At 38.3% G+C, this 27,764-nt stretch overlaps 1 protein-coding gene across 14 annotated transcripts in view; it reads left to right on the forward strand.

Annotated features, from left to right (window-relative positions):
• Positions 1-27,764, forward strand: part of SPAG9 (sperm associated antigen 9) — a 131,912-nt gene that overhangs the window by 55,260 nt on the left and 48,888 nt on the right. For 7 of the 14 annotated variants that reach the window (XM_023244410.2, XM_023244414.2, XM_023244412.2 and 4 more), the window contains 2 exons: positions 3,678-3,772; positions 9,319-9,469. In XM_023244410.2, the coding sequence (XP_023100178.1) occupies positions 3,678-3,772; positions 9,319-9,469 (246 nt within the window). Of the gene's footprint in view, positions 1-3,677; positions 3,773-3,832; positions 4,652-9,318; positions 9,470-27,764 lie in introns of those variants that run through there. The other 7 variants (XM_019817686.3, XM_019817685.3, XM_003996685.6 and 4 more) reach the window with 4 other exon arrangements.

A 27,764-nucleotide genomic window follows, 5' to 3' on the forward strand; every position in this document is an offset into this window, starting at 1 on the left:
AGTCAACCTCGGTAGTGATGTGTCTATGTGGTGGGGATTTAGGATTTTCCAGACAGTGTGCTTGGGATCCTTCTTCATGACTCCCTATTGTTTGTTGCTGAATCAACTTCTGAATATGTGTGAATTACTGTGCTTACCTGAGAAAATGGAGAATTACAGCTAATGAGATCAGGAGGGATAGGGCCAATGGACCCAATAGTAGATTATCTAAAGCATATCTTCTTTTACTTTCTTACCTCTCTCTTCTGTCTGGCAGCACTGATTCTACCCTCCCACTCACTTTTTTTTTTTTTTTTTTTTTAAACAGAGCTATATTGTGAAGCCCTGTAATTAGAATCAAGATTTTTATGTGCAGTTTATTTTTTCTACTTTTTTGGTGCATTTACAGAATATAGTGCATATTTTATTTCAGATGTCAGGAAATGCTTTAGGGTGTGGGGTTTTCTTGTGGGTGTGAGGAAGAAAGAACAATGAGCTTATCGCCTGCCTAGGAAATTGACTAAAAGGGCAAATACAAAACCAGTCCTGTAATGCTTAACTTCTTAAGTCCACTGTGTCAGAGGGACCTGAGTTTTGGCCCTAAAGCCAACTAGCTAATGACTGTTAGAACACAGTTGATCATTAACTAGGTGGTCAAATTGGTTGGGCAAGTTATTTTAACCATAAGTGGGAGTTTATAAAACTGTAATATTGTTGTGAGGATTAAATGAAACAGTAGCTGTAAATGCACTGACTGAGTTGTGCTCAATAGACGTTAGCTGCCATTTTGTTATTATTCTGTACTTTACAGAATACCTAATATATCTGGGATATATCATTTCAAGAAGGGGTCAGTCTTTTGAAGAAGGTTTAGAATTCAACATTATATATAAACAAATAATTCAACATGGTATAAATGAAAAACTATTTAAATTTAATCATTTAAGAGTCAATCCATAGAATGGACTATTTGAGGGTGGGGGTAGAATGGATTCTGTCTTTGCATTTATAATTTTTATTTTTCTATATTGAATAAATAGATTACTCTAAAGGCAGTCTAGGGGAGGTTTCTATTTTCGTCATCTGAATGCTTAGGGAAACAGATTCTTTCATCTGAGTTAATCAGTTGCATATGATTACTCTCTGGTGTATAAGAATTCAACTTAGGTTTTCTAAAATCTTTTGAAAATTTAAGTTCTTACGTATTTGGCCCAATCATCACTTTGTTATTAGTTTCATTTTTTTTCCTTAAAGTTCATTGTGATACAAAAAGAAAACAGTTCATTATTTCTGATGTGCTGACACAGAATCATAAACTGTATTTCTGTAAGTATGTTCCTTAAATGAGGTTAAAGAGAAAAATCTGTACATTTAAAATAGAAAAGGGGGTGCCTGGATGGCTCAGTCAGTTGAATGTCTGACTCCTGATTTCAGCTCAGGTCATGCTTGGGATTCTCTCTCTCTCCCCCTCTGCTGCTCCCTGACTTGTGCTCTCTCTCTAAAAAATAAAATGTTAAAAAATGGAAAGTGTGTTTAAATTTAAAACTTTAAAAATTGCTTTCAGGAGCATTTGAGTAACTCAGTTTAGTGTCCTACTCTTGATCTCGCTCAGGTCTTAATCTCAGGGTTATGAGTTCTAGCCCTGCTTTGGGCTCTGGATGGAACCTAATGTCTACTTAAAAAAAAAAAAAATGCTTCCATATACCATATCCCTGTAATTCTACATTAATTTTTCTTTGCCCGAAATAATTCTTGTTTAGACTAGTCTTAATTGGGAAGCAGCTGATTAATTTCCTCAATTTTTTTTCTTATTTGATCCCGCGAACCACAAGATCAGGACTTCAGCCAAAATCAAGAGTCAGATGCTCTAGTGACTAAGCCACCCAATTAATCCCTGATTAATTCTTTTATAATGTTTGATTTGACAGATTACTTGCTTAATTCATGCATCAGTTTGGCCTTTTGTTTATTTGAAGTAAATAACACTTTCAAACTGATTTACATATTTCTTAATTTTTATACATGCATGCCAAGTAAAAATTTCCCAATAAAACGTGCTTTTTGAAAATTTTGTAGATTTGGGGCATCTGGGTGGCTCAGTTGGGTGAACATCCAACTTGGCTCAGGTCATGATCTTGCCGTTTTTGAGTTTGAGCCCTGTGTTGGGCTCAGTGCTGACAGCTCAGAGCCTGGAGCCTTCTTCAGATTCTGTCTCTCTCTCTCTCTCTCTCTCTCTCTCTCTCTCTCTCTCTCTGTCCCTCCCCCATTTTCTCTCTTTCTCTCCAAAATAAACATTAAAAAAAAAATCTAAACAGAAATTTTATAAATTTGTTCAAAATCTCATTTCTTTCAATAGTTATCCTTTTAATGTGCTACAGTGCATATTTTGTTATAGTTGAGATGAAATCCATGATCATAACAGCTAAAGTTTAGAAGCTTACAAAGCTGTTCCATGCTTTCAAGCATTCAAAGAACAAATTTTAAGAATTCAAGGGATAGTCCTCAGAAAGACAGTAACCTTTTCTTGTTTACTTTTCAAATTTACATTCCTTTAGATTGCTAACATACCTTTTTTTTTCCTTTAAATTCATTTTTTCTTATTCATAGCACATTAGTACCTAGCAAAGGCCTTTTGAGTTTATGATTAAAATTGCATTTTACATGTTTTAATGACAGATTTAGGATTCTTTTTAAAAATTTTTTCAAAGCGTATTTATTTTTGAGAGAGAGAGAGGGAGACTGTGCATGGGCAGAGGAGGGAGAGAGAATCTCAAGCAGGCTCCACGCTGGCAGTGTGGAGCCCAAAACGAGACCTGATCTCAGGAACTGTGAGATCATGATCCAAGCTGAAATCAAGAGTTGGTTGCTTAACAAATGAGCCACGCAGGCACCCCAGATTTAGGTTTCTTAAAAGTGAAACTATAGATGACCAAAAATTAAATAGAAATATTGGATTTCTTGGCAGTTTATATACTTGATACTCTTGAACATATTCAGTTGTCTATCTTATGGCTCCTTATCCAAGATTTAAAATCAAAATGCTGTGATTTTTCATTTACCTTGCTATTATTATAGATGATTACATCAAACAGTGATACCAATAAATTAAGAATCAAACAAAAGAGAAAATATTTTAGCATCCTTTCAATGAAGTTTGTAAACACAAGAAATAAACATCCTGGTATTAAGCTAAATTAAATTACTTAATTAAATTAAATTGAAAGTGATAATACTCTGAGTTCTTTGTAAAATGGGAAAAGATCACCACAAAAGGAAGGGTACAGTTTCTTCTCAAGTTTCACATTAATTTCTTTTTTGTTTCCCAGTTTAGTGCATGGATTTCTCAGATGCCCTCTATTATTTTTAATCAGTGATCTCTTATCACTGCCTCCACAATGTCTGTATCCTAACTTGTGGTATTTATGTCAAAATTATATCTTTTGGTAACATCACATATTAAAAAAAGGTTTTTGCTATGCTAAGCAACATGATGGCGGCTACTTTGGATAGCAGCATCCCTAAATGTAAGCATTTGCATATTCCTTTGCCATTAAAATTTTTTTCATACTTAATAATCTTTTACATAGAACTGTGGGTAGTCTGGTAAATAAGTTTCTACAAAAATGTTTCCCTTGTTGTTTTCATTCCAGATATTAGCCTTAAAATTTTGCATATTTTTTTTTCTTTCTTCAAAATAGATGATCCATAATTATATGGAACACTTAGAAAGAACAAAACTTCATCAGCTCTCAGGGAGTGATCAACTAGAGTCCACAGCTCATAGTAGAATTAGGTAAGCTTTGTTAAACATTTTGCCTTGAGAAAAATCGAAATAATCTGTTTGTTTCTGTTTCTCTCTGTTCTTTAATCCTGGAACAATAGTTAGGCTGATTCAAAAAGCTCTCTACTATGGTTGGAATGCTATAGGAGAGAATAGCATAGAAAAATAGAAACAGCCCTCACTGTTGAAAAGGTAAATCGTGAGCCATACCATATAAGCAGCATATGCATACCGAGGTATTTTGATTGTTTTGTAATACTTAATGGAGATTATACTAGGTTTAAGATTTTCTGATTCATGGGAGTGCTGAAAGATTTTCATTTCTCCTGTATAACTGGTTTAAAGTCCTTTTTGTGTACAGAGGCGTGTTTGAAAGGGTTAGACTGGTGTTTGATGGAGGAGTGTGAATAAATTATGTAGATCTCCCAAGCGCTGTAGCCAATGAGCTAAGCCAGGACTCTCAGCGGAGAGGAAAATAGTTAATAGGCTGGCTGTCGCTCTAGATTGCTGCATAAATGCTAGGAGCAGCAGCTCTATGGTTGTGCGGTGGGGAGGGGAGAGCAGGATGACGTCATCGCTTCGGGGCTGCTGCAGGATGGAGTGGAAAGCTGCTGCTGATGGCATTGTTTTTGTGGCAGCAGCTGAATGACAGATCCTCACTACAAAGATATCCCTTTGGCCCCCGTGTAGGCCTCCTGGTTCGGGTGTTTCACCATGCCAGCACAGCGCCATGAGTCCTGGATGCATGCTGCTGTTTGTGTTTGGCTTTGTTGGCGGGGCGGTGGTCATTAATTCTGCTATCTTAGTATCTCTCTCTGTTTTGCTGCTTGTGCACTTTTCTATTTCTACCGGTGTGCCAGCTCTGACGCAGAACCTACCAAGGATACTCAGGTACTCTAGTCTCTCTTAGAAGCCCCTGTTTAGTTGGTTTTTCTCAAATTTTTAGCTTCACAGGTCTGCTTTGTAACCATTTCTGTTGCAGATTGAAACAATGGAAAATGGCCTGAAGCTAGGATTTCTGTTCTTATTTATAGTAATTTATAGGCCATCACCTAGGGACACGGCTTTGTCTTTGGAAATCGCCGACTTACGAAAAGGATTTTCATAATTGTACTTATACACAAGTACAAGGTCAGTGTGGTCTTGTTTTAAGCAGTGTTCAGAGAGTAAAGGGAGAGCAAGAGTAAAACACCGGGTCCAAGTTTATACAGCCTCTGCGTTTAGCATATGAGCGTTTAGGGGCAAATATCTCTTATGCTTAGACTTGTAGTCAATTAGACACAGGCTCTAGGTATTATTCTGTTCGGTTATCCTTTGACTGAAGAACATGCAGGCATCAATTTTGCAGTTTTTGGTAATAACTCCCAGGACCGGACAATTTAAATATTTTCTTTCTAAAACAAAATATATTTTAAAGTGAAAGGATTTAAACCTTTTAAGGCCAGGAATGCAGCTTCCCTGCATTATTTACACATCAAAGTTGTGAAAGCTTTACAAAGCCTATTCACTATTGTTTTGTCAGATGGTGCCCTTTCTTTGTAGACTTGGGTGACAAATATCCGTGCCTGCTTGTGGGGGTAGTCATTAATCTCCAGAGCTTTGCTGCTGTTCACTCTCCTTTGCACCCTGTGAGAACCATCTTCTACATTTCAGATATTTAAGGGTTTGGTTGCCTTTTGTTTTCTAATTCATCACACCAAAAGCATCTGATTTGTTCAGATTTCTGCTTTGTGCGCGGTTTTAAATGAAGGCTCATGGTGTGTAGCTTTTATTATTTAAATGTTTCCTTAAAATTCTCAACTTCTAATTGTGGATTTAGATAAATTAAGATGAATTAAACTAGTAAATTCCCTCAATGTGTTCTTTATATTCATAGATCAGTTCATGTTTAATATTAAGGCCCAGAAATTAAAATTTCATGTGTGGTCTAAAATTAGATACTTGGTCATTTGTTTTCTTTCCTCATTTTATAAAAATCGGAAGAGATCTAACTACTTTTATATGTTGAGTACATAAAAGATTTGTTTATATGTATATTTAGGCTTTTAGGAAATTAAAAAGACCTTAACTCAAGAATATATAGAATATTGAAATAAGACTAGTTTGAAAGGGCCCTCTTAGGTTTGGGTTCTGTCTGAGAAGGCAGTGCCGCGCAGTGGGCTTTGGAGCTGGGCTGCCTTGCCAATAAATGCTCTGCCACTTGTGTGCTGTAGGACCCTTCTTACCCCCTTTGGATAGTTTTAAAAATTGTGAGATTATTGTTTCGTCTTCAATCAGTTGCAAGATATTTAGTAAGCCAAACAAGTAAATAATTTGTAGTCACTTACACGTACCCCATCTGTAGCAGAACTGTTTTCCAGAACTTTAGCTATTTTATTGATAAAATACCTTATGACTAAACTCAAACAGTTTCTTGATGCAAAAATTGCCGATGATCTGCTTGAATAAAGATATTAAAATCTTCAATATTAAAATTAAATTGTCAAGAAAATAGGTAGGTTCCAAGGAAGCTACATGCACCTTGGAGGGCAACAGGTCTGATTCTGAGTCTCGCTTCTGTGGATTACTAGTGCCTCATGTTTCTAAGCATCACTTTTCCTAATTTGACAACTGGAAAATAATTCCTATTTTCTTATGAGGGTTAAATGAGATAATGTAGCCAGACCATCCTTCTTAGGGCTTGCCACATGATGAGTGTTGAACAATCCTTTAAAAATTTTATTTATGGTTATTTGTTTTAAATGTCTGTATAGCCAAAAAGCTGTTTCAAAACCTAATTGAGAATTTATACACAGCTAACATTTAAATAACCAACTGAAAAGCGGAAATATGGAACAAAGCCAGTTTTTAAAAGAATGTAACAAGGGTTCTGATAGTCAAAGATGGCTTTGTTTCTAGACCGTAATAGCATATGGAAACACCAGGCATTTAAACCTGTCACTTGATATTTTCCCACATTGTATCCCATTCTTTGGTTTCTTCTGTGAGTTTCACTGGAGCCTTTAACGTGTAGAGTATTAAACATGCAACAAACATTCAACTTTCAGTGTTTTTTTAAAAGTAGGATTCTGATTGACTTGCATAATTGCATGTCCTTCCTCCACTTAACTCTCATATAACTTCTCAGTAAATAAGGAGAGAAGGTATGGATGTAGTAATATTTTTTCCAGAGTTGGAATCTTATAACCCAGATCGTCAGGTCTTGATGGTCTCTGAATGCCCTCCCTATAGAGCAGTTTCTGAATGATTAAGAAAAGCAATATAAACAGGTACCAATTCTACTGGTATTTTGGATTATAGGCTTAGTTAACAGGAGGGGAAAAGCAAAACTTGGATCTATAGCAGGCTCCTTTCTCCAGTTGGTTTATACTTTTACAGTACTTGATATGTGTGAAAATGAAGTGCTGTCATTCGTATAGGAAGAGAAGTCTAACGCCTGGCCTGTGTTTTGATTTCTGTTAGCAGTGTGATGGATTTGCATGAAGTCTGTATTATCTTCCTGGGTGGGTTAGAGAACTTTCCATTGAACTGATTAAATTCACACCTTTTTGCTTAAGTTATTAAGATATGTTAAAAAATAAGTGAGTGGGGCGCCTGGATGGCTTAGTCGCTTAAGCGTCCGACTTTGGCTCAGGTCACGATCTCATAGTTCTTGAGTTCGAGCCCCGCATCAGGTTCTGTGGTGACAGCTCAGAGCCTGGAGCTTGCTTCGGATTCTGTGTCTCGCTCTCTCTCTGTCCCTTCCCCGCTCGTGCTCTGTCTCTCTCTGTCTCTCTCTCTCAAAAATAAATAAACATTAACAACAACAACAACAAAAAAGTAAGTCATCTATCTAAGTAGCACTTAGACCCTCAGATTTTTGGTTCCCAAAATATATTCTTCCCAAATTGAGGGATAAACATCAGGTTAACAACTTTTTATTTTGTCAGGTATGGACATTAAAACAAAATTTGCTTTCTAAACATTGTCATCATCGTTTGATGAAAAGGGATTTTAAAATCAAGGAAGCAGAAAAGATGTAGAAAAAAATCCATCATTCTCAGGAAGGACCAGGTTCTATGATATATGGAAATGTATATGTGTACAATATGGCCTATGTTATCCAATAAGGATATTATAAATAATGTCTCTTTTCACTACAGACTTATAAAAACTTTACTGCTGAGGCAGCAGTAGGGAATAACTGGTCTAAACAGAATAGCTGAGTAGTTAATTTAGTTTTTGTCGTTTGGATGTTCTGGAAGCTCATAGATTGTTTATAAACAAATTTGTTTTAAAATCTAGCCTTTTATTGTCCTCCCTACCTGCACTTGAATTTTCCCAAATCAAATGGGAAGAGTATTCCACATGTAAAGAAATGATCAATAAGTAATAGAGAAAAGTCCTGTTTTACTTCCTGGTGCACACACCTTTGACAAAATGCAGTCTCTCAATCCTTTTCCTTCATCCAGTCTTTAAGAAGGTGTTCTGGCAGTTTTACTAATCCTTTGATTGTAGTTTGGAATGGAAGAGCATATATCCTTTGTGTTAAGTGAGGGCACATTTCAAGTGGCTTAAGTTTCTTGGTATAAAAATGAGCTTAGAGAATAACTTAGCAAAACGGAGTATTTTCCCGCTTTTATTTACAGCCTTAGTGTTTCTATTCTAATTTACATTCTTACCAGTAGAGGTATGAGTTCCAGGAGGCCCCAAACTTTTAGTGTCTCCTTTCTTGCCAGTTTCCTCTCTTTTGAGTTAATGACCCAGGGCGACCTCTTCCTAGGCTGGTTTCCACCCTATAAAAAGTCCTTTGATTTGTAATCTGCTATGCCTCACCAAAGGATGTGTTTCTAGTTGAAATTCTATTCTTATTAAAATTGTAACTCTTGTTCATTGAAATTTCCCACAAAGCACTGGAAACTCTACAGTCTTTTATAGAATTTTTTGGCCTCCTTGTTTGGAAAAACTGACAATGGTTTTCTCATAAGTACCGTGATTGAAAGGAATGCATATACTGGTTCTGTAGAAAAATACCGCTTTCCTGCTGTTAAGGATTAAAACTCTCTTGAGTTCTTTTTATCAATTAATTGGTAGTCCTGGTTTAGATTATACACAGATTTTCCTCTAGGCAGAAAAGATGTACCCTGAAGAAGCTTGGGTAAGCATCCAGGTATGGGTTTGAGGATTTGGGAAGTCTAGAAGCAAAGCTTGTACTTCCTTCCAGAGGAGGAGGTTGCCAGTTTCCCGATGGCTAATGTAAGCGGGAATGAAAACTTAGTAGCTTTTGTTGCTATGAAACCAGACCACTGACTGCTTCCCGGGGAAGGAACTCATCAGTAACTTAGAAGGTTTCTTAAACTATTAGTTATTACTTTTCTTAATTAATTTCTTGGGGCTAATTTGAACTTCTGAGACTGTCCTTTCTCTTTGGTAAGTCTACTTACTTGTTTAGATAGGCAGACAGTATTTTTTAAGAGTTATTACTCTAAACCAGTGACAGCCCAGGCTTATTACTTATAGTCATGATAATTAAAATAAAAAATGAATGAATGCTTAATTTTTTCTCCCCTCTTCAATAGAAAAGAACGTCCTATATCATTAGGGATTTTCCCATTACCTGCTGGAGACGGATTGCTTACACCAGATACTCAGAAAGGCGGAGAGACCCCTGGATCAGAGCAATGGAAATTTCAGGATTTAAGTCAACCACGTTCTCATGCCAGCCTGAAGGTAAGCTTAATTTTGATGAAATCTTAATTTACATTGTGATGAAGTTTTGGGGTCATGGTTGGGGGGTGATCCAGAGCCGACAGCCAAGAAAAAATTCTTGAAGACGTCTTTGGTGCAAAAAGGTGATTTTATTATAGCATGGGGGCAGGACCTGTGCGCCGGAAGAGCTGCATTGGGGTTGTGGTGGGTAACCCATTACATACCCTCAGGTTGGGAGGGGGTCAGGGATAGAGCAAGTCGTGAAGGAATTTTGGAAGCAAGGTTTCCAGGACCTTGAGGGGCTAGCTGTTGCTAAGGAAACACCATATATTAATGTTTAGTAAAACCTCACTCATGAGACCCTTCAGATGTATATTGGGGGCCATAAGCTTGGAGTATGTTTGCCAGCATATATCTTGGGGGAGTTGGGATAAAGGACGTTTCCAAAGGAATTTTTGTATGTTAAAGTAGACTTTCAGGTTCCTGAGAGGGGCATCAGGATAATGTTAAGCCAAGATTCTCTTTTGCCCCTAGCAAAGTGTTATCGTCATCCAGGCTCCTCCTAGAGGGAGATTATTCTGCCCATTTCAAGGACTTGTCAGTGGCCTGTAGGCAGTAAGGGAGTTTAATTTTTCATTTGCCTTAGTTTCCCACATCACCATGGCAAGCACTTAAACCCCCTTCCTTTGTTCTTGGGCAACCAGGAGCATCCGAGGAATATCACACATATTCCACCTGGTGGGGGGAGGGGGGGGCAGGCAGGGGCAGGCAGGGGCAGGGAACTGTTAGCCTGTACTTTGCCCTTAGCTTGCCCTATGCTCCCTCAACACATTGTATAAACTTTCTAATCCAAGTTAGAAGTGCTAGACAGCTGAAACATAGTAAAATGAAAGTTTGTATGCATTTTAGCTTGTAAAACTAATGCCTTTGTTTTAAATTAGCAATGAGTTCTTCCCAAAGAGTTAGTATTTTACTGTTCCTTTCAGGTTATATAGGAAAACAAAGTCAAGCATTGTTATATCTTGATTAGTATACTAATGACACTAATAACCAAAGTTTCCATTTGATTTAGGCTATTTTGATTTTTATTTGATCATATAAATTTTAGATGGGGTGACTAGTGAGTGTAATGTTTTTTACAAATGAAAATCATTGGTGCTTGAAATCCTTGGTTCACTGTTGGAAGCTTCACAATTTAGTAGGGCTTCACTTTTTTTTTTTTTTTTTAAATGTTTATTTATTTTTGAGAGAGAGAAAGAGCATGAACAGGGGAGGAGCAGAGAGATAGGGAGACAGAGAATCAGAAGCAAGCTCCAGGCTCTGAGCTGTTAGCACAGAGCCTGATGCAAGGCTGGAACTCACGGACCACGAGATCATGACCTGAGTCGAAGTCAAGACGCTTAACCGACTGAGCCACCCAGGCGCGCCTTCACTTTTTTTTCTAAACATGTTTTTTTCCCCTCAAAATCCTTCATAAAGCAGTATTCAAAAGTGCATTGTGTTTAGCTAAAAGGCCTTGTGGTTAGTTATTATAGATTATATTCTTGACCAAGAACATATCAAATAAATTATAATTAATAATAAACTCTAAGAGGGGAGATATACTGATAGTTAAAAAATATATGAAGTTATATTTTGTACCTTACAGAGTGATATATTTTATAAAAATATGTATTATATATATATATATAATTTTTTTAATGTTTATTTTTGAGAGAGAGAGAGCACCCAAGTAAACAGGAGAGGGGCAGAGAGAGAGAGGGAGACACAGAATTTGAACAGACTCCAGGCTCTGAGCTGTCAGCACAGACCCTGATGTGGGGTTCAGACTCACAAACTGTGAGATCATGGCCTGGGTCGAAGTCAAACCCTTAACTGACTGAGCCACTCTGGCGTCCCTGGGTTATATATTTTTTATGTTTATTTATTTATTTTGAGAGAGAGAGAAAGAGAAGGAGAAACCCAAGCAGTCTGTTCTAGCAGTGCAGAGCCCGATGTGGGGCTCAAACTCACAAATCATGACCTGAACTGAAATCAAGAATCGGACATTTAACCAACTGAGCCGCCCAGGCGCCCCCTGTGAATATTGATTCTAAAAGAACCTTGTTATATTATAAAATCTACTCTATAATAAAACAGATAGGCTACCTACAATGAATACAAATAAATTTCTTACATCTTATCTCCTTTTCTTTCTTTTTTTTCCCCCTCCAAAGTACTTATCATGGTCTAAGTGCTTTAAAGGTAACTCTGATACTTTTAAAATACTAAGCCATTTACTTATTTAGTATATTTCCCTCCACTTAAAATCCATGTGGTTTACTTACTACTGTATCTTTAGCATTTAGAAAAGTGCCTAGCACATAGTGCCCACTCAGAATGTGTTTGTTAAGTGAATTATTTGTTTTAGATGTTAGGAAGACTTTTTTTGGATAATATAAATGGTCTGTCAGCTCCAGTAAGTGGAGGTTTTGTGTTTTTTGTATTTTGTGTGGTTTGTTTTTTGGTTTTTTGTAGGGGCATTTAGAATCATTCCATTGATCTTTGAAATGTGCTCGAAACAGTAAGCAATCAATAAATATTTCATAGCTTTTCTCCCACTGAAAAGTATTTTTAACAGTAAGACTGACTTCACCTTTTCCCCTTCTCTCTTCCGTATCGTTCAATTTATTAGAATCTAACCATGCATGTGCTCGGTAGCAGTCCACATCGATGCCTCTAGGAGACTCTCTAATTCTTCACTGCTACTCCACTCTAGCTTTTTTAAAGCATGCCTGTAGGTTTAATAGATCTTCCAGAACACCCCTCCCTCAATACACCTACTTACCGTGTCCCTTTCCCAAAACAAAATTAAGTAGGAGGGATACTTTTAGTACATCAAAAATATATACCATATGGTAACTATATTTTACTTATATTCCAAAAAGGAACCTTAAAGAGATGATGATTGTAATTCTCTTATTTATTTAATCCAGCAACATGCTGTGCCAGAACTTCACTGACAAGTTATAAACTGATTAACAGATTATTAATATGGACTTAAACCTGGGAGGGTTTTTTTTGTATCCTTCTTAGAGATACTAAGGCAAGTATTTCCCATAGAGTTTCTAGAATAAAATCCTATCTCTTTCTACTCTGGACACAGAGCCACTAAATGATATAAAGGTCTCAACTAATAATTTCCAGGAGTGAAGTGGTACATTACAAAATAACAAAAGTCTAGTTTCTAAAGTTTGTCTAATAATTAGAACATACTTTGTTATTTACCTAGGCCCTTGTCATAAGCCAGACGGCTTTCTCTAACTTTACAAAAGGCTAGGAGTTGGGTTGAGGAGTTCAGAATTTTTTTTAACATTTGTTTATTACTGAGAGACAGAGACAGAGCCTGAGCATGGGAGGGGCAGAGAGAGGGGGAGACACAGAATCAGAAGCAGGCTCCAGGCTCTGAGCTGTCAGCAGAGAGCCTGACGCGGGGCTCGAACTCACAAACCGTGAGATCATGACCCGAGCCGGAGCCGGACGCTTAACTGACTGAGCCACCTGGGTTTAGGAGTTTTAATTATGGACCACTGGTCTTGGTGTCCATGTATGACAAAAAGTGGGCTAGGCTATCTCTGATTTAAAGTTTTCTACAACTTTCATTTCTCTGAGAACTTTGGGGATGACCTAGCTGGATTTAGGGTGTGCTCTGCCATTGTGAACAAGAAATTGAAGGTGAGAATTCTAATTAATATTAATTTTACTAAACACAGTTTTCTCTGAAGTAACGTTAAGGTAAAAGTGTTCTGTGAGAAAACCACATGATGGGTTATAACCAAGGAACATATAGGTTCCTGTAGGAAGCTTCGTGGCAGAAGAATGGCAGTATGGGGGGGTTGCCAATGATTCTAACATTACCGACCTTCTTTGTTGCTGTGTTGCACAGTTCGTACCGCCAGAGAATTGTAGTCAATAAGGTTGTATCTTCAGAGGCGCTTGCGTTGCTCAGTCGGTTAAGCGGCCCACTTCGGCTCAGGTCATGATCTCACGGTTCATGGGTTTGAGCCCTGCGTCGGGCTCTGTGCTGACAGTGCAGAGCCTGCTTGGGATCCTCTCTCTCCACCCCTCCCCTGCTTGTGCTCACGTGCATGGTCTCTCAAAGTAAATAAATAAACTTAAAAACAATAAGGTTGTATCTTCAGGTACTAGAAGATCTTTCAGGAATGATGCATCCAGAAAAATGTTTACGTTGCCCTTAAAAAGTGTTTGTACATGTTATTCCTTCATGTATTGTATTCTTGTGGGAGAGATTAACAAATAAATGAAGTAACAGATTTCAGGTATTGTGATTTACTGTCTTGTGTGTGTGATATACTGTTTTGAGAAAGCAAGGTGTAAGGGGCTAAAGAGTAATTAGTGGGGAAGGGTGTTTACTTAGGAAGGCCTCTTGGAGGAGGTGATTTGCATCCTGACAGGAGGGATGTACAGGTGTACAGAACAGTCTAGAGGAATACATGTTTCAGGATGACCAAATAGCATCTGTAAAGGCTCTGAGGCAGGGACAAACTGGCATGTTTGAGGAATGGTTTTCACTTCTCTTCTCTGAGACTTTTTGTTTTAACTACTGTGTTGACTTAACCCTTTTGTAAGGGTTACCCAGAACATCCATCTTTATAAATATAAGGGGAAATTCTCATTCCCACCCTACCTTGTAGCAGCATTGACACACTCAAATACTTTGAACTTCTTGAAATGCTTTCTTCCCTTTGCTTCCAGGACACCCCCTCCCCTGGTGGCTCCTGGATCTCTAAGTGTTGGAGTTCCCCAGCGCTTAAAGCTCAGCCCTCCTCTCTACATAATCTGGGTAGCTCAAGTCCCATGTCTGTAAATGCCTTCCACATGTCTGTTCTCAGATTTGAATCTCCGGCCCTCAAGTCTTTCCTGAACTGCTGCATCCAGTTGCTTTCTTTTATAATTTTCCCACATATATATTTCTGTCCTGCTTAGGTTACTCCCAGTAGAAATAGCCTTCTTTGAAGGCCAATCAAAATGCCACAGTTTATGCACAAAGCCTCACCTGACACCCTGTTAATGACCCTCAGATCTAGTTTAGAGATCGGTTCAAGGCAGAAGTTTATATTGCATCATTAACAGACATTTCTTACTGGAAGTGCTTCTAGTGAAATAGGTCAAAAGCAACTTGTGTTGAATCACCTAAGCTGTTCTGCTAAAAATGTATTATCGGGGCACCTGGGTGGCTTAGCTGGTTCAGCGTTGGGCTCTTGGTTTCAGCTCAAGTCATGATCTCACAGTTCAAGGATTCGAGCCCCGAGTCGGACTCTGTGCTGATAGCACAGAGCCTGCTTGAGATTCCCTCTGTCTCCTTCTCTTTCTGACCTCCCCCTGCGCTCGTGCATGCTCTCTTTCTCTTTCAAAATAAATGAACTTAAATAAATAGGTAAGTAAGTAAATGAAGTATTGTTAAAGTGCTAAGTCTGGGAATGGGCAAAAAATGTTACGGTAGGGTTGTTCATCCAACTGAATTATATTCACCAACAAGCTGCAAAGAAAGAAGGCTTGGAGAACAAAAGACCAAGAATAACCCAAGACAGTCCTGAAGAAGAACAATAAAAACACTAACCTGCCCTACTAGATATCAAGACTTACTATAAAGCTGTAATTATTTATATTTTGTAGTATTGCATCATCTGCCCTTCCTGTGTCCTTTCTGCACAATTTAGTGCTAAAGCTGGTAGTTAGGGCAGAGCAGTATGAAGCACCATAGGTGAAGTGGGGTGGGGGTTGGGCAGGTGTGTAACCCACACAAGCTTGGGAGTATATCATGAGGGAATAACCTAGTGGAGAGAGGTGTCAGGGCCCTGGCAGCATGAAGGACATCCATGCAAAGGGGCAGTCTAGCTTTGGGTGTCAGATCTTAAACAGGGTGACAAAGACCTCCCCAAGAAAGACACCCTAGGCATAGGGTGTGAGAGCCTGAGCAGGTGAGGAAGGCAGCATCCACATAGAGTGGGGATGGGGGAAATCTGGACTGGAGACTCAGAAGATGTATGTGGAGAGAAGGACACTGGCTGGAAGTGGCAAGAAAGACCGCAAAAGATTGTGGCCCTGGAAGTCAAAGGATGAGAGGGCTTTAGAATGGAAGCAGTCGTTAGCAGGCTCAGCTGGTGTGGAGACGTCATGTAGGATGAAGATCAAATTTGTAGGTGTAGGTTTGAGCAGTTTGAGTTGCAGGGCCAGTAACAGGAGTGAATGTTGAAGTCAAGAAAAGAGGAACAAGAAAGTGTCCAGGACTCAGAGGGAAAAGGACAACGTGAGTTGCCTGAGCAGTGGAGGGGGTGGGAGGGAAGGTACTCTTAGTATGGGAGGGACCTTGTTGCTTGTGTACTTAGAAGGGTCCAGTAGAAAGAGAAATTGAAAACAAAGGAGTGAAGGAAGATCATTGATTTGTCAGAATCCTGGAGGAAGGGCGGAGGCGAAGGGTTCACATATCCTGGCTATAATTAAAATCTACTTTGATGGGACACCCCAGTTTTTCCTAGTCCTTTGCTATTATAAACAATGCTGTAGTGAATAACCTTACACATAGTTTTATGCTTGTATTTATGATTCCTGTAAGTGGGATTGCTGGATCAAAACATACATTTAAAATTTTGATAGACATTGCCAAACTGCCTGCCAAGAGCCCTTTGTCCTCTCACTGGTGATGTATTGTACGAGTTCTTTACTGTTGGACACATTTCGAGTTCAGACATCCCTTCCTTACGCACAGCTATGGAAAGAGAGAGAATGAGGTATTTAAAGAATCCTGTACTGTACATAATGTATTCATGCTGTTTTCTAGCATATACTCCCCCCCACCAAATATCTTTTTCTTCAAAGAGTATCCCAGGTTGGTGATTGTTAGTGGAATATGACGTTTAGAATTGAGAAAAACAATTTAAAATAAAAAGCAATTGGAGGGGGACCTACTTGTCAAAAGTTTAAGAGTTCTTTTAAAACCATATGACTTGAAATACTTTTGGACTGCTGTGAAAAGCTCTTGTTAGCAGGGTTTGGTATGTGAAGCCAGCCAGTGGTCAGTGTGTGGCTGCATTCTTCAGGGGATGTGCTTAGCATACAGAACAGGAAATGGTAACAGAGCCAGCATTCTTGTGCAGAAGAATCTTCCATCCTCCTCCATTTGTGGTTGACCATTTAGTTCCTATTTCTTCACTTTTTCCAAACTTGAATTTGTATAGTAGTTGAACCTTATCCTGTAATCTTCTGTGATTAAAGATTCCTACTATAAAATGTGTGTAGTTAAAAATATCTAAACAGTTAAAGGGCTCAGTTTTTTTTTAACTTCTCATTTTGAAATATTTTAGACTTTCAGAAAAATTGCTAAAGCAGTACAGAATTCCTGGTTACCCATCACCCATCATCAAGTGTTAACTAACCATAGTATATACAATTATTAAAACAGACAGTTGACATGGGTACAATATCATTAGCTAAACTGTAGACTCATATTAGGATTTTGCCAGTTTTTCCACTACTGTCTTCTGGTTCAGGATCCAGTCCAGCATCCCACCTTGCACTGAGTTAAGTGTCCCCAGTCTCTTCCAACATGTGACAGTCCCTCAGTCTTGACCTTGAGACGTGAAGAGTATTGGTTAATTATATTGTAAAATGTCCCACCGTCTGAGCTTCTCTGGTGATTTTTTCATGATTAGATTGAGGTTATATGTTTTGACAAGAATGCCGCAGAAGCAGTGTGCCTTAGTGGTGACTACTAACTTAGATTGCTTGGTGTAGCTGCTGTTTGTTGGCTTTCTCCACCGTCGTTGCTGTTTTTCCCTTTATAGTTCTTAAGTGTCTTGGGGGATCTCCTCAGAGACTGTGCAAATATCCCGTTTCTCTTCAAACTTTCAGCTACTTATTTTAGTATCCGTCACTGGATCTTACAGTCATTACTGTAGTGATCCAATGCTTATTTTCTGTTTTCTCCATCCATTCTACATTAACTTTAATTCTTCTGTGAGGGTGAGCCCCTTCCTCCCTTCTGCCTGCCTGCCTGCCTGCCTGCCTTCCTTCTTTCCTGCCTGCCTTCCTTCCTGCCTTCCTTCCTTCCTTCCTTCCTTCCTTGTTTGAACTCACGGATATTTATTTTATTCTGTGGGTTATCTAGTGCTATCATATTTTGTTGCTCAAATTGTTACAGCTTTGGAATCGGGGAGCTTTTTCCAGGTTGACTTATGTATCTTTCACTTCCTTTCTGGCACCAGCAGATGCCCCCCACTCTTTTATTTTTCTGTGTCCCCTCACTACAGTTCACTGCTGCTCAGGGATTGAATGTGCTTGTTGATTGAAACGTGATTGCCTGTAGCATTTCTTTGATGCTTATGTTGTGTTTTCCCATTTGTTTACACTATATATTACCTCCTTTTGGATTTTTGTATTAGTGTTTAGAATAGGGTAAAATAAAATACAATTTTAAGAAAAATGGATTATATGTTGTAATATTTCATGACTTTGCTTGTGACAAAGGATAAGGAATTTCTTCTGTAACTTCATTTATTGTATATAAGCTTTTTTCCTCACATATATCCTCATATGATAAGTTCAGGAACCAGCCACAGCTGATGGTTGGGGTTCGAAGAGAATAAAAGATGGAAAATTTACTGCTTTTAATCTTCAGTACTTTCTACCTATTTATTTATTTATTTATTTATTTATTTATTTATTTATTTGTATGTATGTATGTATGTATGTATGTATGTATGTATGTATGTTCATCCATTCCTTCGTCTTTACTGAGGTACAACTGACAAAATTGTAAGGTATATACGTTCTCCCCCTTTAAAATCTTGCTTGGAGAAGGGCGCCTGGGTGGCTCAGTTGGTTAAGTGACTGACTTTGGCTTAGGTCATCATCTCACGGTTCGTGGGTTCTAGCCCCGCATTGGGCTCTGTGCTGACAGCTCAGAGCCTGGAGCCTGCTTCAGATTCTGTGTCTCCTTCTTTCTCTGTCCTTTGCCAGCATGTGCTCTATCTCACTCTGTCTCTCAACAATGAATAGATGTAAAAAAATAAATAAATAAAATCTTGCTTGAGAAGGGAAAATGGAATCAGTTCCTTCTTAGTGGGTGTTTGAAGTGAGATTTTTTTTCTTTTTGGCATATATACCGGGTAGTGTGTTGACCAAGGTGCTAATGTATGTTGAGAATGAAAATTGGTAAAAATATAAATAATACCATTTGAAAATTATGGTTTTTTAAAGCTTGCATCAAAGATGGCTTCTTTTGAAGTAATTGGCACATAAGTATTTATTATATTCTTATTGATATTTAATGTTTAGACAAGCTTTTAGAATAGGAAAAATAACCAATAATTTCATGTTGAAAACCGAGTACTTTGCTTTTTGTGTTAAAAAGTATTTATTGGGTGCCTGGGTGGCTCAGTTGGTTAAGTGTTCGAACTCGGCTCAGGTCATGATCTCACGGTTCGTGGATTTGAGCCCCACGTCAGGCTCTGTGCTGGCAGCTCAGAGCCTGGAGCCTACTTCAGTTTCTGTCTCTGTCTCTGTCTCTGTCTCTGTCTCTGTCTCTGTCTCTGTCTCTCTCTCTCTCTCTCTCTCTCTCTCAAAAATAAATAAAATTTAAAAAAAAGTATTTATTTAGTACCCACTATACCAGATACTAGACATATTATTAAGGTGCTCTCTGTGTCCAAATATTTTATAAAACAGGATTCATAATTTTTAAATATTAACTCAATTTCCCAATTTTAAATAATATTGATGAATCTAGACTAAAGTTTCTCCAAGCCTAAATTCCCTACTTTTCTGTAGTCATTGTGAATCGTTGGTATATCTGTCCTTAGACCTTTTTTTTTTATATATGCACATAGATAATACATACTTATAATATCTTTGTAAGATAAATGGCTATATACTCCTAAGTATTTTCCTGTAGTTTGCTGTTTGTTTTTTATTAAAAAATGTGTGTTCACAGTTTCTCCATTTTGATAGAGAGCCACCCAAAGCCACCCCCACCCCACCCCCCTGCCAACTTTTGATAAATTGAACAGTTGAGAAGGGTTAAAGATGATGATGATCCAGAGTCAAAGATCATATAACAAACATTGAAAGGCGGTGTGTTTTTTATAAAGTGAATCATGCCTTGATAATCTATGGCTTTTTAAGAGAATTAACAGAGAGCTAGCAGCCGTATTTTAGGCTTTGAAAAACACTTTGATGAATTTCCAGACCAAGAATATTTAAAGCTTATGGTTGCTTTGTGTTTGAGAGAAACACTTGTCTCATAGAGGGCAAATGTAGAGATAGAAACAAAGAAAATGAACAAATAGTTGTTTTTGTGAAAAAGGATTTCAATCTTGGTCATCCTTCGATTATTAGTGATATCTAACAGTTTCAGATATGGCAGTGGGGTGAGAGGAGGGTGGAGTAAACATTTCCAAGTGTACTGGAATGTTTTGCATGTTAAATATGCAAGACGATTAGAATAGATTTCAGGAGGGTTTCAGAGTTGTGTGAAAAGACAAAAGGATTAAATGGTGTGCCATTTATTGGTAAAGAGTTAGGTAAGACATGATCCAAGTGCTGATTTCTGAGCCATGATTATCTTTTAAACTAGAGGCTTAAGGAGGTGTTTTTAAATCACATTAAAACAAAGCCCTCAAACCCTCATTTTAACAGAGTAGATTATGGAGCACCTGGGTGGCTCGTTCAGTTAAGCATCCAACTTTGGCTCAGGTCATGCTCTTGTGGTTCATGAGTTCGAGTCCCACATCAGGTTCTCAGCACAGAGCTGGCTGTGGATCCACTGTAGATCCCGTGTCCCCCTCTTTCTTTGTCCCTCCCCTGCTCGCTTGCTCTCTCTCTCTCAAAAATAAATAAACATTAAAAAAAAGCCCCAAACAACAACAACAACAACAACAACAGTAGGTTACAGAGATCTTATTATCCTGAGAGGTAGAGCAAGCCAGATATACCCAGTAAATACATGATCTTGTTATCTCTTGCATAATATTTCCTTCTTCCCAGGAGTGGTCCTGAACCTCTGAAGGCTGTAGAACAGGATGTGAGAATGGTGTTTCAGATCACTTTACAGAAAGTAAACAAAAGCGATTAACTATTGGTTATTTACTCATCTGCTGTTCTCAAGACTACTGATGTTTTTCACTGAAATACAGGAGAAAATTATATTTCTTCTTCAGTGGTTGCTAGGGCTTTATTGTAATCTATAAATTATTCCTCCCCTAAAGCCAGCATTTTAAAATATAGGAGAGAAAATATAAGTAAATCCTATGGAAATTCAGCCTATTTCCATCTATCCATTTCCTAGGTAAGAAACATACAGATACCCCTGTACAAATTTGCAGATGCCTTCCTTGGGACAGAATGGACATAACTTGTATGTATCCTGGAGACTGCCCCAGCGTGTCATTTTCCCGTGGGCTGCCTCCCTAGTTGAGCAGATTTCTTTAGCTTCAATCAGGGCACCATTCGGCTTTATTGACTAAACAACTGTTGTGAGCCTTCTTCACGTCAGTCTTGATACGCTGGGCACTGGGGATAGGATAGGACAACAAATAAGATTCTCTGCTACCCACTACTCACCCAGGTCCATGGAAGCCCTTCATCTCTCAGTGACAGTGAAACAGCACCCCCTTTGTTCAGAAATATCCTCAGGGCCAGGACATTCATACCTCTCCTTTAGTAATCAGAATTTTCTTAAACCCAAAGTATAATTAACATCTAGAGTTAGTCCATCTAACTGTGTCTAGAGTTAAGGTCCTCAGTGTTTCTTTGGGTCACACACTCCTTTAAGAATCAAAGTTATGAAACTTTCCAGAAAATAAATGTACACACAGAATTTTGTGTTTCTCTTATGCCATACAGAGAGTTGTAAATCAAAAGAGCTTAAGAACCACTGCTTTAGACATTTCACTTTTACTTGTGGAGAAAGAAATGTAAACATAAAAATTAAAATATAAGGTGATAAGTGTTATAGTGGGGATTCATGGAGCTAGTTACCTCTTGTAATTTTGTCTTTACTTTCATTAGACTTAAAAATCTTTGACTCCAAAAGACAGACTTAGGGGGCGCCTGGGTGGCTCGATCAGTTGGGCATCTGACTCTTGATTTTGGCTCAGGTCGTGATCTCGAGGTTTGTGGGACTGAGCCTGCTTGGGAGTCTCTCTCTCCTCTGTCTCTGCCCCTCCCCCCTGCTGGCTGGCGTACACATGCTAGTGCGCTCTCTCTCTCTCTCTCTAAGTAAATAAACATTAAAAAAAAAAAAGACAGACCTATGTAACAGAGTTGCTTGCACTTTTATTTGGCTTATTTCAGATGAAGTCAAGCAGGCTACTTAGGAAAACACTGAACATTTCCAAGTTGTCCTTCGTGGAATAATTTATCTTCAGTAATTGTAAACTTACAGTGTCTCAGAACATAAATACTTATGAGGCAGTGGTGACTAACACATGACCTATGTATTCTGTAACTGAGCACACGAGGGAGGCGTTTGATGAATGGAACAACTGAAAATATTTTCTAAAGGCTTGTAGACTTTTAGCCCAATCTCTAAAACCAGTAAGAAAAGGGCACAAAGACCAGATAGCTTTCGCCATGGTATCTCAAGTGAAGCTAAAAGTAATGACACCTGTTTCCTTTTGTGTGTAGTAAAATACATACAGTATACAATTTACCATCTTACTCAGGGTGCCTGGGTTAAGCGTCTGACTTCAGCTCAGGTCATGATCTCACAGTTGTGAGTTCAAGTTCCGCATCGGGCTCTGCGCTGACAGCTCAGAGCCTGGAGCCTGCTTCGGATTCTGTGTCTCCCTCTCTCATAGTCTGTATCTCTCTGTCTCTCAAAAATAAAATAAAAATTAAAAAAAAAAAACCAACACAATTTACCATCTTACTCATTTTTTAAAGTACACAGTTCAGCCATGTTAAGAATATTCACATGGTTGCGAGACAGATCTCCAGAGGTTTTTCGTCTTGCGAATATGAAACTCTATACCTATTAAACAAGTCGCTCGTTCCCCCTCCTCCCAGCTCCAGTAACCACCATTCTACTTTCTCTTCTATGAGTTGGACTACTTTAGGTACTCATCTATGTGGAATCATGTGGTATTTGTCTTTTGTGACTGGCTTATTTCACTTAGCATAATGTCCTCAAGATTCATCTCCATTGTAGTATGTTTCAGGATTTCCTTTCTTTTTAAGGCTGAATAATAAATACTCCATTGTATATATAGACCGCATTTGATGTGTCCATTCATCTCTTGATGGACATTTGGGTCTTCAACCTCTTGGCTATTTTGAATAATGCTGCTATGAACATGGGTGAGCAAGTATCTCTTCATGATTCTGCTTTCAGTTCTTTTGGATGTATATCTGCAAGGGGTATTACTGGATTGATCATGTGGCAGTTCTGTTTTTAATTTTCTGAGGAAATACCACACTGTTTCCAGGGCAGGTGTACCATTGTATAATCCCACAAACTGTGTACAAGGGTTCTAATTTCTCCACATCTCACCAACTCTTGTTATTTTCTGTTTGTTTGTTTTGATAGCCATCCTAATGAGTGTGAGGTAATATTGTAGTTTTGATATGTATTTCTCTGATGATTAGTAATGTTGAGCATCTTTTTGTGCTTTTTGCCTGTTCACATAACATCTTTGAAGGACGCCTATTCTATTAAAACACAATTTAATATGCATCGGAGCGCCGTTCCCCTATAGGCATAGCACTGGAATCCCAAATCAGCGTCCTTCTTTTTGTGGACATTCTCCAGTGACATGCTCAGCCTACAATGTGAGAATCCCGTAAAAACTGGAGGGGGGAAATGGGTTACAAATTAGTACATTTGATAGAGATTTGACAACCATGTAAGGCACCCAGTGCCACATGTTTGAAGAGGATGTGTTAAGGACACCAGGTAATTGGAATTGATAGGGCAGTGGTCTTCACATAAAGAGGCAATTGTAATCGAGACTTAGCTAAACAACGGGTGTTGGCAGGGGTGCAGAGAAAGGGGAACCCTCTTGCATTGTTGGTGGGAGTGCAGACTGGTTCAGGCATTCTGGAAAACAGTATGGGGGTTCCTCAAACATTTAAAAATAGAACTACCCGATGATCCAGCAATTTGTACTACTAGGTATCTACCCAAAGAATACAAAAATACTAATTCAAAGGGTAACATGCACCCCAGTGTTTATAGCAGCATTATCTACAATTGCCAAACTATAGAAGCAGCCTAAGTGTCCATCGACTGATGAATGGATAAAGATGTGGTATATATATGCACACACACACACACACACACACACACACACACACACACACAATGGAATAGTACTCATCCATAAAAAAGAATGAATCTTGCCATTTGCAAAGACATGGATGGAGCTAGAGAGTATAATTCTAAACAAAACAAGTCAGTCAGAGAAAGACAAATACCATATGATTTCACTCATATGTGGAATTTAGAAAACAAAACAAATGAGCAAAGGGGGAAAAAAAGAACAAACTTGATGGTTCCCAGAAGGGAGGTGGGTAGGTTAAATAGGTGATGGGGATTAAGGGGTACACTTGTTGTGATGAGCACTCGGTGATGTATGGAAGTGTTGAATCACTATATTCTACACCTGAAACTAATATTACACTGTATATTAACTCACTGGAATTCAAATAAACACTTAAAAAAAAAAAAACCATTAGCTAAAACAGTACAACTTGGCAAATGACTGGTATAACATAGGAATTGGAGGTCTCCACAAGTCACAGACTGAATGTCAAATAATAGAATGCAACTCCCCTGTAACTTTATATTGAATAATTTATATAAATGCTCCCAGTTTCCATTAGGTTCTAATAAGAATTTTCTCTCATTTTGCATATGCTATTTTATGAACCTACTGTTGACCAAAAGTGATGTGTTTTATCTTTTAACAGGTTAATATTTAGGCTTGTCTTTCTTCACTGTATCTTAGTTGGAGGCATTGTTAGTGACAGAATTTCATAATTTCTTTTGTAGTAGGTGCAGTGTAAGAATATTGTGCCTCCAGGGGCGCCTGGGTGGCTCAGTCGGTTAAGCGTCCGACTTCGGGTCAGGTCATGATCTCACAGTTCGTGGGTTCAAGTCCCTCATTGGGCTCTGTGCTGACAGCTTAGAGCCTGGAGGCTGTTTCCGATTCTGTGTCTCCCTCTCTCTCTGCCCCAACCCCCACTTGTGCTCTATCTTCCTCTGTCTCAAAAATAAACATTAAAAAATTTTTTTTCTTTAAAAGAATATGGTGCCTCCAAGGAAACACTGTAGCAGATACTTTTCCTGTCAGTGCTTTTACTAATCTCAGGAGCTTTATGTCACCACTGCTTGGGGGACCAACAAGAAATGCCACTTTTGAAAACTGTCCCCTGAAATTCACAGCTTTTCCCTCCTCAGCTCTCATGCTGTGTCCCTGAGATCCAGAAGTACAGCCCACACAGTGAGCTATTTTAATGAGTGTAAAATATTTTTATATGGTAAAAGTATAAAAGGGAAGTAAGTTACAGATAAAAAAAACCTCATGTTATTTGGATAGCCCATGACAAATATAAAACATTTTCTTAGTGGGGTGCCTGGGTGGCTCACTTGTTTAAGTGTCCGACTCTTGCTGACCCAGGGCTCCATCTCATGAACTGTGGCATCATGTCCAGAGTCAAAACCAAGAGTTGGACCTTTAACAGACTGAGCCACCCAGGCTCTCCACATTATAGCTAATTTTATCAGCATATGGTTATTTAGCGTTGCACTTCAGGTGACAGATAAGCAGTTATCTTAAACTTACAAGGCAGTAATGAATGGATAGCTCCCAATTCATTAGTAGTATGAATGGTTTTCTCAAAACTTTCTTTCAAAGTGAAAGATAACTTCATCTAGTTATACTAATTCAAATTTATTTTATTTTTAAAAAAAAATTTTAATGTTTTTTTTTTTTTTTTTTTTTTTTTTTTTTGACAGAGAGAGACAGAGCATGGGGGGGGGGGCGGGGTTGGAGCAGAGAGAGAGGGAGACACAGAAGCTGAAGCAGGCTCCAGGCTCTGAGCTGTCAGCACAGAGCCCGACACAGGACTCAAACTCACAGACCGCGAGATCATGACCTGAGCCGAAGTCGGATGCTCAATCGACTGAGCGACCCAGGCACCCCAGTTCAAATTGATTTTAAACTTAATTTACTTTTTTCCTTTTTATGATAGTAATGCATGCCTACCGTTAAAAAATTTAGAAACCGAGAAATATTAAAAGCAGTAAAAAGATTTTTTACCTATTATCTGTAGCCACTTTATATAGCTAGAAGTTTGAGTCTACATATATAGATTTATATTCTGAGTTTTGTAATTTTTTCTACTTACATGTATATGCATATATGTATGTATATATATGTGTGTGTATATACATATATATATGCCAACAAGGGCAAAAGGAAAAGCAAAAATCACTCATTATCCAACTACCCAGTCGCAACCACTATCAAAATCATTGTTGTAACAGAGCTTTTTCTAACCATATTTTTTTTAATTGCTCATACTGTACTGAATTGTTCTTTTGTTCTGTTTTGGTTTTTGAAAGAGAGAGAGAGTGTGCGTGTGCACATGTGTGCACGTGAGTGGAGGAGGGACACAGAGGGAGAGAGAGGATCTTAAGCAGTCTCCTTGCTGAGGGACTCAATTGTATAACCGTGAGATCGTGACCTGAGCCAAAATCGAGAATCAGATGGTTAACAGACTGAGCCTCCCAGGCACCCCTGCACTGAATTCTTTCAATTCCCAGTCTCATTTGCAAAATATTTTGAAAATTTTCCATTTCAGGAAGTACCCTTCTACAACACAGTTTTTAATTGCTGCATATTAGTCTCTTATATGGATATGGTGTAATTTGCTTAATCTGTTTTGAAGCATTTAAGTTGTTTGCAGTTTTTTGCTGTTACAAATTATGTCATATGTACACTCTTTCTTTAGAAGTATATATATGTACGGGCGCTTGGGTGGCTCTGTCGGTTAAGCATCCGACTTCAACTCAGGTCATGATCTCATGGTTTGTGGGTTTGAGCCCCGCAAACTGTGCTGACAGCTCAGCCTGGAGCCTGCTTCGGATTCTGTGTCGTACCCCCCCCGCCCCTCCCCCACTCATGCTCTGTGTCTCTCTGTCTTTCAAAAATAAATAAATGTGGAGAATAGCACACATTTTCTGGGATGAAGGTCATTGGCGAACACTTGGGTTTTAACCATGTGTTAGAGCTCAAGCCCACCAATAGAGCCACGATACTCAGACTCTTAAATGGGTAACTCATGCAGGAGTGGCATTCACATTCTGTGATGTTTTACGTCTCTCATCATTTACAAACAAAAATCAGGGGGAAAAAATAACAACAACCCTCAGAGCCTGGGATAGGGATGAAGAGTTGGGGGCAGGACATTGTGGAAGGGATAAAGAACTTTTTTTAAACTTTAATTTCAGTTATTTGTTCAGTTTATAAATATATATATATATATATATATATATACACACACACACACACACACACATATATATATATATATACACACACATATATATGTATATATATGTATATATATGTACACACACAAATATATGAATATATATATTCAGTCATATAGTTTCAGTTATTTATAAATATTTAGTTTCAGTGTTATATTTGAGACTGACAGTGTTATAGTAGTTTCAGATGTATAAGAGAGTGGTTCAACAGTTCCATATACTCCTCAGTGCCCATCAAGATGAGTATACTCATTGATCCCTTCATCTATTTCACCCATCCCTCCACCCACCTCCCCTCTGCGACCCATGTTTTTGTTCAGGATGGTGAAGTGTCTGGTTTTCAGTTTGTTTCCCCCTCACCACTTTGTTCATTTGTTTCTTAAATTCCACATATGACTGAAATCATATGGTATTTGTCTTTCTTTGACTGGCTTATTTCACTTAGCATAATATTCTCTAGCTCCATCCATGTTGTCGCAAATGGCAAGATTTAATTATTTTTTTATGGCTGAATAATATTCCATTGTATATATACACCACATCTTCTGGATAAAGAGCTCTTGATTTGCCACAGCAAATATAATTTACGTAAATCTATATTCTCATCTGGTAATTGGTTTTATATTTGTTCAGCCACTCTTGGTAGTGAAATTTGTACTACATCAAAATTCATGATAGCAAACTAATATTAGGAGATGACAATGAAGGTGAAAATGTTTTAATGTTGTAAAGCTAAGAGTTTTGGTGATAAAGTTCTCCAAG

This window comes from Felis catus, chromosome E1 (assembly GCF_018350175.1).
Source record: "Felis catus isolate Fca126 chromosome E1, F.catus_Fca126_mat1.0, whole genome shotgun sequence".
In the NCBI taxonomy this organism is placed as follows: Eukaryota; Metazoa; Chordata; class Mammalia; order Carnivora; family Felidae; genus Felis; species Felis catus.